Here is a 13,024-nt window from a genome sequence, read left to right as displayed (position 1 = left end):
TTTTCTGAAAAAATGCAATGCAAAACCCGGAAATTTTTGAGAATATTAGTGCATGGCAATTTTCACTAATAAACAGAAAATGACGTCGGAAACGAGATAACATATGAAAAGGACAATGTAAAATCAGGGTTTCCCTATATACTAGTTCTGCCTTGTGTATACATATATTTTGAGGAGTTAAGCAGCAAATAATACTTGGGTGTATAGGGAAATTAAATAATCTTGTCAAAGTTAGTATTTTCATGTGGGGTACTAGAAATGAATGCTTGTTAAACATAAAAAGCATTCAAATATAAACATTATAATTTTCTGAGTACATTATTCTGTGCCAAAAAAAAAAAAAAACGAACAGAAAAATTATCATAAATTTTCCAATTCTGTCCCTGAGTGGAAATAACTCCCTTTTGAAGGGGGAGGACGGTGAATGGGAAGCTTTTTCCCCAAAATTAAGTTTTCTCCACAACACCACACCTCTTTACTTTCTGCCTTTAGTTTCTCCCAAAATTAACTTTTTTTTTCTGAATGTTCCCATCTTTAGTTCAGTATTTAATCTCATTTCTTCTTGTAGATCAGTCGAGTTGCAAGCTCTTGCTCCTGAAGGCAAAAACAATGTCTTTCAAATTAAGAATTTATTGAATGATATACTTCCCAGTGAGAGTTATTCGAAAGTAAGTACACATTTATCTGTAAATTAGTAACTATATGAAATTGCTGAGAAAATAAAGCTAAACTTCCCTTCTTGAAATAGGGGGACTGTTGGGCTATATAAAAATAAGATTTTGATTGTGTCTTTTATCTGTACTAAGAGTAAATGTACTATATTTGAAATAAAAAATCACGTAATACATTTTTGTTAGTTTATTAGGCCTGGAATTAAAAAAAAAGGTGCAACATTTTTAGGATATGAGGTGCATAAAGCTTTTGTAAATGTAAATCTTTAAAGTGCTAAATGTATTTGCACCAGACTGATATTGTTCAGGGGTCTGTGCATGGCAAGTGTACCACCATTTAGTGGTACTGCCACAGATTTTTTGTTCAATGAATGGTTCTTCCATAAACTCCTTTTTGAGGGAAAAAAGTTTCTGTCGGTCTAATTTGAGTATAAGTTATATTTTATTCAATGAATTGAAAACTAATAATTTCATACCATAAAAAAATTCAGTAATAAATATTGTTGCCCAGGAGTTTATACTGAGAATGTTTGTAATATTTCTATTCAAATGGACAAAAAATAAATGTAGTTTTCTGAAGATGGCAATGCAAGCCAACTAGTTCTGAATAGTGCAGCTAACTAACCTGGTACATTACATATATTTATTCTTGTCATTGAATTGAAACATTTATTTCTAATAGTTTTCACTTAATGATTCTCAATAACGGAGTAATTTGGGGATACATGATTTTATTAGAGTGAAAAGTAATAATTTCAGACCAACAAAGATAGGCATTTGTGTATGTTCTAAAAATGTGTTGGTAACACTAAAATTGTTCTTTTCTAAGAATAGCAATGTCAACAAAAACCACTAAACAAAGACCCACTAAAACTGCCAAGACATTTTTAGAGAACTGCCAAGACACTATTTAGAAGCATAAAAATATAGCTAATGACATTTCTCAGCCATCCAAAAAAAAAAAAAATTCAAAGAGTAAGGCAAGCAAATAACTGCTCTGGATACTCAAAATCCATATAGTATCATATTTTTAAGCAAGTGAAAAGGTAATTATATTTTACATTTACCCTAATATTTTACCTTTACATTATTTGAGCAAGATAATTATATTTTCCCAGACTGTGATTACTTCAAATAAATTAATATGAAAGATTTCTGATGTTTCCTGTTCCTGATTACTACAGAAGGTTTCAAATTTTTCTAAATGTCGCAAACTTATTGTCAATAAAAGGTTGTCATTTTGCGCGATTTTTACGTCATCTTCTGCCTTAAAGTTACCTTAATGCTCATAAAAACTATTCTATCTCATAATTTCAATTATACCTACTTGATAAAATGAAGTAAGATGGTTATTAAAACTGCTTTGCTCTACACCTGAATTTCTCTATTCGAAGGGTAATTTGGGAATAGTAAAGCTTATGTTAGCCATTTTTACACAAATGAATCTAACTTGGAATGTATTGAAAACTATTCTAGAAAGTTACAATGGGAAGCTGAAACAAGAAAAAAAGAGAAAAAATTATTTTACAGGATTTAAAAATTCAAAATGTGTTATTTTTATACCCGAATTACCCTTGAACTGCACTCATTCTATTTGGTCACTTTTAAAACCCTTTCAAGCATTTTTTTTGTGCCATTATACCTTTTCAATCTACATGCTGAAGTTTTTTTGCACCTTAAAAAGAAAGAAATGTTCTTCACTTCATATATTCTGTTTTCGTTAGGCTGTTTATTGCTTTTCCTATTTTAATCTCTACATAGTATCAAATGAAGTGTCCAAAAAGCGTCTGTTTGTTTGAACTCGCAAAACTCGAGAACTACCCGGCCGATTTCGCTGAAATTTTCACAATTTGTTCCTTTAAGTTCTGAGAAGGTTTGCAGACCAGTTCGAAAAATATTCGATGAATAGTTCTTTTTTTATTCCAATTTAGGCCCAATTTTCACATAAATTCCCGAATATGGGGGTAAAAAATTACTTGCAATTAGTAATATTACATATCGTTGGAAAGGGTAGAATTTTCCGCGTTCTACGCAATTTGTTCCAACGCTCTAACTTAATTGCGGCAGGAGTTATTTACGTTTTTAGCTCGAATTTGTTTAGGCTTAGCTGAAATTTAGGCAATACTTTCTTCATTAAATCCATCAATAAAAAGTGAAGGAATTGTCCTACAGTTTTCGTTTTGACACCATTGAAAAGAGCTACCCTTTTTACTTCAGATCTAACTCGACCTATGGTCGGAAGTTTAATTCTCTATCTCCATTAGAAAAAAAGTTACAAGCGAATTAAATGAAGTTCAAAAATCTGTCCTCTATTCAAGTTTTTAACCATTTTATTTTGCGTTTCCACAGTAACGCTTTTTGAATCCATTATTTCTATCTTTCTCATTTTCAACTCTGAAACTTATTTTATTTTGTGTTTCCATAGTGACGCTTTTTAAATCCATCTTTCTCATTTTATTTTAATTTCTTAAAAGTATTTTAATATCAGTCGTCATTGTTTGGAGTTGAAATTTTGCATGATGTTTTTTTTCTTTTATTTATGCCTGATTGTTGAATATACGTCACTTGACACAATTTTTGATTTTAAAATAGACCGGGCAAAGCCGGCCAACGCAGCTAGTATTAAAAAGGGCTTGACCAAAAGTCTTCATTGAGACGAGTGGTACTCTTTTGTCTACATGTTGTATTCTTATTTTTTTCTCTGGCTGGTTGCCAGCTATGCATGCAGAACTTTTCAGGCTTTTGGGACCTTGATTAGTTTTATTCCTGCTTTTAGTTTCGGATGACGTAGTCTTTCTCTATAAGTCATTCAAGATGTATCAATTTCCCGATTTTCAAATTAAACAATTATTACTTTCAACTTTCAGAGCTTGGTTGCAGTTCTCCTTTTTTCCCCTCTTTTTCAAGACTCAACTCGTATTTTTCTCCTTTGTTTTCATTCAATTTCCCTTTTTTCCTCCTGATCGCACTATTTTGACTGTCATTGCTTTGACTTTAATCTCAACAGCAATTTTAAATGGCATTGTATTCCTTCGATGCCATTTATTTTAATAAGTAATAAATTGTATTTATTTTTTGTAAACATGCCGACATCGAAAGCATACCTCACTTGTTTCTAATCCTTTTGCATCTTGTGAATATTTTAACATTTTGGACAGCTGAAAGCCATTTTAAGATATATTACATTAAATTAGGTAATTTTTTTCTATATTTAGATAGTGAAATAATTTAATTTTTGGAAACATTCCAACATTGAATATGTACTTAATGCACGATTATGCTTGTTGCCTTGCTTGAGATTATTGTATAGTTAAAAACTATTTGTTTTTATTTAATACATTAAATTTAAGGAGTTTGATTTAAGTCATTTCTAAATTGTCCGCTGTTATTTTATTGAAAAAAAAAGTTTAAATGAATGAACTCTAAAAAAAATTGTTAATTTTACATTTTGTTAATTTTGTATCAAGAAAATCTGGTGTAGCAGGCTTCCTGTTCTTGTGATATGAATTTAATTTTTTTTCTTAGAAATGGAAATATGGTTTAATATACATTTTCATGAGCCATTTTGAGTAAAAAGACATTCTACATTGGTTAAAAATATTAAGGGTGAAAAATACCAGTAATGTTACAATGTAGGCCTTCTGTTTACCTACTTTAAAAAAGGCTTTTTTAAAGGTCTTAAAAAGAAATCCTTCCAATTTAAAGGAGAGCTATTATTTTTCAAAAAAAAAAAAAGGGTAAGAAAATAAGATAAGTACTCTGCTGAATATGCATTCAATACAAGAATCCAAACTAAAAAATTAAGAAAATAATAAGACAATCTTAACAAAGGAGAATGTTTCTATTTTTTAAAAAATATCTCCACTTATTAATAAAATGAAGTAATGGTAGCTTGTTGGAAAACATTTGAAGATGTTACATTATATAGTGACAGTAAACGCTGCAGCAGCATATTACAGAAAATACATGGATGATCATTTAGAAATTTTGACATTTGCGGGGATATCTGGAATTAAAATGCATTCTGCAAAAATGTTTGGATTTTTTTTTCAATACTACATTTTAATTCAGGATGTATAACACTATTCGTTTGAATCAGTAAACCTTAAAGAAAGATAAGTCATTTGAAAAGTGCAACGGAGTTTCTTATGACGGTAACTAGTATACTGGCAGAATACTAGAATTTGGTGAAACTATCAATCAACTTGTATAAAGTTTATTTTTTGAAGAAAGATATTAAGGATTTAATTATTTGAAAAATGATGTTATTCAGTTAGTTCAAGTAGTTTTTTTTTTGGGAGGGGGGGGGGGGGCACATTTAAATTGAGTTAATTGAACTGAATGATTCCACTGAATTTCTTATACTAAGTTAGACAAAAAGTAAAGAACCATAATGCAACATAAAAAAGTTCCTAAAATGTGTAAAAGTAATATAAGAGCAAGAGATTAATTACAAAAAGTTTTTTATATGTGCGAATTGCTGGTTATTCGATTGTTACGTTAGTCGCACACAGTTTTTCGTAAAAGTACCTTTCTGGGGCAAAAGAGATTCAGCTGTAATAAATCTGTAGTACATTTTTTGAAATAGAATGTTTACCTTTCAAAAATATATCAGCGAATTTTAAATGCCTGTGTAACTTTCAGAAAAAATTGTCTTGTAACATAAGCATTGTTTCTCAGGGTTGCAAAACAGTTACGTTAGTCACAATGCCTTTTTTTGGTGAAAAAATACCTAACAGTGATTATTTGGCTTCAATATCTTGTTAGGAATGTAAAATAGTCACCTTGGACATTTTAAATCAGCATATTAAACCAAAAAAAATTTTACTCCCGGTTTTAAGTAAAAAGAGTTTAAAAATCGGGTGCAAATGTTAGATTAGTCACTATGGAATGACCCGAAAGTAAAATATTTCATGTTACCAGTTTAATTTTTAGCTTGGGACTGGGACAGAGTATATCTTATATAGAACACAGGCTTGGGATGTTTATGTCCCCAGAATTTATTTCCTTTAACTCAGATAGAGCTCTTCCAAAGTGCATCAGAAAGGAATTTAGTCCCCGAAAAAATTCAAAACACCTGGTTTCACTAAAAAAAATTTGCAATGCTGAATGGGCCGAGTACTATGATCCCTTTTTGCGATTTATTAAAACTATTTTAGACTTTTTATACTTGTAAGGGGGCCTATGAAAATATTTATTAGAATTGGAAAGCAATTTGTGATTGCATCCCATTTCATTAGCTATTTTTATTTAGAAAATTTTAAGCACGATTTTCTACTTTGTTTGTGGTAGGAAAATGAATGTGACAGGGTGGGCTGTGTTCGAAGGGGGGTTTTAATCTCGAAATCCCTCAATTGGCCGGGCCACTGTGTGTTCTTGGTCATGTGTACCATATTTCTTTGTTTTTTTTTTCCTCCCAGTTAAGTTTCAAAAATATTTATTGAAGTTTTTAAATTTCATGAGTAATTTCTTAATGCAGTTAAACACCTTACCTAAGAATTTAAATGTATTTACAGGTTAAGACAGATATGGTTGTTCTGTATTTGAGAAAAGTAACTGCCCAGCACTGGGGTTATGTAACTGAATCTGAAAAGAAGGCCAAAGAACCTAAGTAAGTATTTTATACAAATAATGCCTCATACTGTCGGGTTCAGTTTCCTTTAATGTTCCTTTTTTCCCCCCAGTTAAAATAAGATGTTGTAACATTTTTCTTAAACAAGTCCTGGGGACTATGTTCAAATTGAAATGTACTATCTACTCTTTTTGGTTGCCAAGTTGTTTAGTATTTCAGTTACAGCTTCATGATCAAATAGGAAAGATATCTATTTCCTGTAGATATCTTTCCTATTAAGATATCTATAGGAAAGATATCTATATAGAGCAGATATACAGTCGACTCCCACTACAATGCGATCCGACTTACTCTAAATGGCTATAACCTCGGAATTTTTCACAAGTAACAAATTTTAGAGCTAACGCAAATTTTTCGCCCACAACATGTATTTTTTAGAAGGAAGTATCAGCTTTGTTATTGGCTACTAAATATTGATTTCGTGAATGTTATTACGTCCCTTTGAGCATCACTGACAGCCAAAGTACCCACTCCAAACTAGTCTAGTGCATCAAATAACCATAATAGTGCCACCTTCATTTAAAGTTTGAAAATGTGAAGAAAAAGAAAGTTTCTGATAAAAAAATTTAAAGGCTAAGATTCTCAATATGCTTTAAACAATTACAAAACGTCGAAGGTAGCGTGACAATAAGTATGAGTGATTCTTCCATATGTACAATTAAAAGTCAAAACAACAAGATGTCCGTAAAAGTTTAGAACAGTTTCAATATTGAAGCTTGCAGAGCAGTCTAGCAAAGTAAAAATTATGAAAATGGAAGCTACGCGTGCTCTTGCATTGTAGATTAATAACATCTGGTAGAGATCTTAATCAAGATAAAAAAGACAGGTAGAGGAGATGTAGCCACAAATTGAAATGTGTTAATTAAAAAGTGAAGCTTATTTAAAAATAGATAGGAATAACGATCTGATCTTGGAACATAAATCATCACTAGTATCCTCATTTTTTAACTCTTAAATATTGCTACTGTATCTACTGTACAGTACTATTTTGTGCATCATTTTAATTTTACTGCATGCAGTGGGTACCCTGTTGTTTTATTTTATATCTTTTATTCCCATTGATCATTCATTTTGTGCATCTTAAGTATTTCATGTTGAATAACAGGTCTGTATTTTTTAAATGCAGTAAAAGTTTAGTTCTTTATGGAAGAAACTGTAATGGTTAAGGAATGCTTTAGAGCAGTTTGAGGGGTGTTTATAAGTGCCTAAAAGTATTTGGTGCACTTTAAAAAATTTGTATGCATACAATTTTCCACAATGCGAAATTTCAACTTACGCAAGGAGTCTTGGAACGCATCCCTCGCGCTAGTTGGGACTCCACTGTATAGACATCTTTCTGCGCAATCAACAACACTCTGAGTAACAATTCCTTTGAGTATCAATAACAAAGTCTGAGTAAACTGCAGTTACTATGCCACTCTACTCTGGGAATGGCTGGGAGTTAATTGCACTGGATTCACATGTCTCATAAATTTGCTTTTTTATTTATCCTAATTAAATCTCCCCTGTGACACTTGGCAATTATTTATTATATTAATCTGAAATGCAGGAGGGAATGACAGTGCATTTGATATTCAGTACCTTGACTTATCTTATTACATATGGCATAAAACTGGTCAGTAGCAGCCGATATTATTTTGAATGAATTTATTTATCCCAATTAAATCCCCCTGTGACACTTAGCAATTATTTATTATATTAATTTGTACTGCAGAAGGGAATGACAGTGCACATGATATTCAGTACCTTGACTTATGTTATTACATATGGCATAAAACTGGTCAGTAGCAGCCGGTATTATTCAACACAGTTGGTTTTTGTCAGTGTTTTCAGAATTTTGTTGATAAAATCAATATTTTGTGCACTTTTTTTTTTTGAATAATTCATTTTTAGGCAAAAAAAAAAGTTATTTTTGCTGTTTTAACCTTGTAAAATGCAAAAAAAAAAAAAAAAAATCCAATAATGCACGATAGCTTTGCCAATCTGGTAAAAAGTCTTTGCTATTTTGTTGGTTGGGAATGAAAATTTTTTGTGGTGTAAAATTCTCTTTATTCAGTTCAATGCAAGGCTAAACTCAAGCATCCGAACTTCAGTTAGCGGTAAATGCTTTACACACCTTGCAAATGAACTTAAATAACAAAGCTTCAAAAAACACACAAAATTCAAACTTCCAAAAATACGGCAAGTGTGAACTTACTGACCCCATATGATAAGCTTTAAAGCCATAGGTGCTTTTGTGATTTGATATGTGCGCCAAAAATAAGAGGGGAAAAAACTAAGCCACATGAAAAGAATTGCTCTGTTATCACCACTTGATGAATAGGAAAAACGAAGGGAAGATTCACATTTTAGTAATTTTTTTAACAGAAGGAAAAAAGCACAGGTGGGGAACTAGAACATTACTCGTGATTATCGCGAGATGCGCATATCTGCACCAAATATTTTCTTACAGCAGCGAATGTATCTGCGTCCATCTATATTATCTAGCTAAGATTACTACATTTTACATTACCAATATTAATTTTAAACAAATTAGAAGTAAAGAAGGAGAACTTGAATGATTATCGCAAAATGCGCATGCTCGCAACGAATGTATCCGCACAGCAGCAGTCTTGCATAATATAGACGAATGCACGAACGGGGTTCGTAAAAAATTTTTGACTCTGTAGAATTTTATTTTTTTTCAAACTGCTAATGTTGATTTTAATTATTTTTTTAAAATTCATTTTAAGGAAATTTTTAAGAAAATCCCAGAGTTTATTTCTGTGAAAGCCTTTCTCCAAAAGCCTTTTAAAGCACATGTGTAAAACAAATAATGTTTTTGGCAGTTTTCTTCAGTTGGTGAAAAATAAGCAAACTATATGTTATTGTAAAACAAATTAAATGATTTAAAGCATTTTTTTTGTCTCTTTCATATTTGAATATAAATTTAATTTTTTATTCAAGGGTGAGTTAGGCAAAATAATTATTTGCAGAAAATTTTCCAGTTAGGATTTGTGTCCGCAAAGAGCTTTTCATTTTATCTAAATCTGCTAGCATCAAATATATGCACCTTTTGTGCTTGCGCAGATACTATCTATTAATAATTTTTACAAATTAATATCAGTTTACAACAAATTAAAAGTGAAGAGTAAGAATTTGAACGATTATCGCGAGGCGCGTACCCGCAGCAAATGTATCCGCACATCAGCAAATACATCCACCGAAAGCGCAGGTATTAATACTATCTGGTAATAACTTTTATAATCTAAATAAATAATATCAATATCAATTTAAAACGAATTAGAAGTAAAGAGTATGAACTTTTAACACTAAAACGACTGACATTTTCTGTATACCTAGAAAGACTGAAGGGGCCAGTGTGGCCCCTACCCATTTCTGGAGTGAATTCTTTTAAAAATTCTTCCTGAGGGAGTCCACATGCCTGATACACCTTCTTTCATGACTAAATAAAAACTTAGTGCTTAATTATTTTTAGTTTTTCTCTCTATACTGGGCAAAAGGTTGAATTAGTTTTCCTTTCTATGAGCAATGGCCACCGTAAGGATGGTAAGCAGTCGGTACTGTTTATAGCATTTGGATATCCAATCGGCTGCATAAAGAGGAAGTCACAGGTTAAACTAGAGTGAATGGCTTTTTTTTATGCTACAACAATTAGGAGAAAGGAAAAAAATAAATTTTTTAATTGTCAAAATGGTTAGGGGCCACTGTGGCCCCTCCCATCTTTCTAGGTATAAGGATAAATATTAACAGTACTATGAGGCGAATGATTAAATGATTATACAAGCATTCAAATAGTGTCATATAATGAAAAGTCAGAAAATTCCATTAAGTTCCGTTAAATATTATCCGAGTTATTAAACAACAAACTACGCGAGGGGCTACACAGGCCCCTCCGTCTTTCTAGTGTTAAGATTATCGGACAACGTGCAACTCTGCGGTGATGTATCTAGCTCTGTGATAACTATATCTTTATTACTGCATCCTAATTACCTTTTTTTTTTTTTGTAATGATATCACCAGTCATAATATGACAGGTGTAAATTTCTTCACCATTTTCATTTATAGAAACCAGAAACCTAACAAGTATCGCAATTTGTGTTTGTAAAAAACATAATTTAAATGTGTCAAAATTCAAATGATTGCCAGGGGCTATGTGCTATTTTTTTTTTTTTTTACTCCCTAGTCTTTCTTCTTTGATGTTACTCTCTAGACTCTTTATAAATATAAAAATGAATGTTTGTATGTCATCCATGAACTCAAAAACTACCCGGCAGATTTGGCTGAAACTTTCATCGTTTGTTATTTTTGGTACTGGGAATGTTTATCGATCAGTTCGAAAAAAATCTGATCGATAATTCCTTTTTTATTCCAATTTAAGTCACAATCCATTGGATAAATACGAATAAAATTGTCGGCTGCAGAAATTAATTCGCTTGAAAGATCTCATTGATAAGAAGTTAGCTGTTGTCATTTTTCTAGAGTTTGAACAAATAAATTCTTTTTTTATTGTTTTATGGCTTTTCATGCAACGGGGGGATTTAAAACTTTTTCTATTTGACATTTTTAGCGATTGATTGATCTTGCAAACTGTGTGAGTACAAAATTTGAGTATAGTCGCGGCTTCACTTGATACCTTGACCGATTATTATGAAAATTGCTATATATATATTTTTCCATGGAGAAGGTGCATAATATGCTCATTGAAGCCACTCGCCACCAGGTGGCACTGCAGAGTAGCAACTTCTGCCCCGTTCAACCGATTGTCAAGAAAATCAGTAAAATGATGTATTTTTTGTACCAGTATAATGATGTATTTTTTTGTTGGCGTAGCAACCCACGTCGGGTACAGCTAGTAAGATATAAAATCAGCTTTAACATTGAGCATAAGGGTCATACTTCCTTTTTTTTTTAATGTATATGCATGAATTATAATTTACTGTATGTAAAGTTTTATATTTGAATCTTAATTCATATCCCATTTTCCTATAAGGTCACCAAAAGTGGACAAAGATGAAGATCCAAGCCAAAGCCTTATGACTTTAATGAAACAGATGTATGAAGACGGTGATGATGAAATGAAGCGAACTATAGCAAAAGCTTGGACTGAAGCCAGAGATAAACAAACAGATGATATACCAATGTGAAAATGTAAATAATATATGTTCATTTTTTTGCATTATATTAACTGCTCTTGGACAAACATAAATAGTTAAGTGCATAGTTTCTTCTCCAAGTCATCAATTCACGTGAGAACATTCACATGTTTTATAATTTTCAAATAATATGAAGTTCTTTTGTTTATTAGCAATATTCTCTGTATATTTTATTTAAAAACTAGAGGACCCGACAGACGTTGTTCTGCTCAAACTTTATAAATTGAAAAGTTAAAAAACTTCAATAAACTTTAAACTGTTTGAACCGTTCTGTTGAAAAAAAGAAGTTAAAAAAAATGTTTTAAGCTGCTATGGTGTCAGAATTCATATATTTATTACAACTTGATATATCTAACATCCACTGAGCAGTTCTTTTATTAACTATTTTTTCTTTCGTACTTGATGGTTTGTTCCTTCAGCCATACTTAAAAGATAAAAAGCGTCCTCAGATATTAAGTGTAAAAATCTAACTACCCATCTAGAACAAATGGGAAATCCCGCTGCAACATCCCCATATGAAAAAGAATAAAACAATCGAAAGGATATCGTTTAGAAAAATGATAAAGGTAAAAACAGCTGTCTGAATAAGCAAAAATCACTCATCCCTCCCCCTCCCGATGTAAAATAAACATTCTTCAACTAAAATCTCTTTAAATACGAAAAACAGTTCTTTGCAATTTGAAATATTTCGCCAAATAAACAAAAAATACAATAAATTGCATTAACAGTAGCTTTAAAATGCAAACAAATGATCACGCAACTCTATTGTTTATAGCCAAAGTCGCCAAGCCACCACGTTACTGTAATCCAGCCGATCAGTGAGCGAAGCCAACTCCGACCGATTATCGGTCCGATCTTTTGAACGAAAACTTTTAAAACTTCCTATATTGTCTAATTTGTTCTTTTCACCAAAGATAAAGATCTTCTACTGCACTGATCTTTTGTGTACAGAACTTTAATATTTATCTGGAAGAAAATAAAATTTGTTTCATCTTTAAATTCCATCATCTTTTCCTTTAATAATGTACTGATTAGTTAGATAATCTTTAAAGTATAATTGACATTGGTGCCAAAACTCAGATGGATTTCAGCCGAGAAACAAATGTTGCTAGGTACGGTACTTTCTGATCATTTGGTTAGGAAAACCTAAAGCACGAATCCAGTCACATGTTTCAACTACGATGACAGAATACACGTTTTGCGTGAACCTTGCAGTACTTTAAAATATATCACTGGAGCTAAAATCGTTGCTTTCAAGAAGTGAAGGCTTCACTCTCTACGTTTTACATATTCTCAGTTGACACATCACAGTATGAATTTTCAAGTAAAAAGCAGAGCTGGCTTTCTTATTGTCCTTTGGCAACGGGTTAAATATTTATTTCAGTTTTTGCTCAACAATAGGTTAAAATAAATATTAATCATTTGGGAGATTTGCCATCCCATCTTTGAATTAATTAACAAAAACGTTTCCGATTCGATCCATCGCGCTTCGAAACCATGCTTGCCACAACGTAGTTACATACAAAAAATTTGATTAAAATCGTTCCAGCCGTTCAAAAGCCTTA

General features: G+C 31.7%; 1 protein-coding gene across 3 annotated transcripts in view; it reads left to right on the top strand.

Annotated features, from left to right (window-relative positions):
* The window catches only part of LOC129223411 (calcyclin-binding protein-like), a 29,560-nt gene that overhangs the window by 14,114 nt on the left and 2,422 nt on the right, over window positions 1–13,024 (top strand). For all 3 annotated transcript variants that reach the window (XM_054858007.1, XM_054858006.1, XM_054858005.1), the window contains exons 4-6: window positions 569–668; window positions 6,188–6,282; window positions 11,297–11,454. In XM_054858007.1, coding sequence (XP_054713982.1) covers window positions 569–668; window positions 6,188–6,282; window positions 11,297–11,450 — 349 coding nt within the window. In that variant the 3' untranslated portion in view covers window positions 11,451–11,454. The remainder of the gene's footprint in view (window positions 1–568; window positions 669–6,187; window positions 6,283–11,296; window positions 11,455–13,024) is intronic.

The sequence above is a fragment of the Uloborus diversus genome, chromosome 5, assembly GCF_026930045.1.
Source record: "Uloborus diversus isolate 005 chromosome 5, Udiv.v.3.1, whole genome shotgun sequence".
Taxonomy (NCBI): Eukaryota; Metazoa; Arthropoda; class Arachnida; order Araneae; family Uloboridae; genus Uloborus; species Uloborus diversus.
The sequence above is the reverse complement of the archived record's forward strand: the minus strand, read 5'-3'. Positions and strand labels throughout refer to the sequence as shown.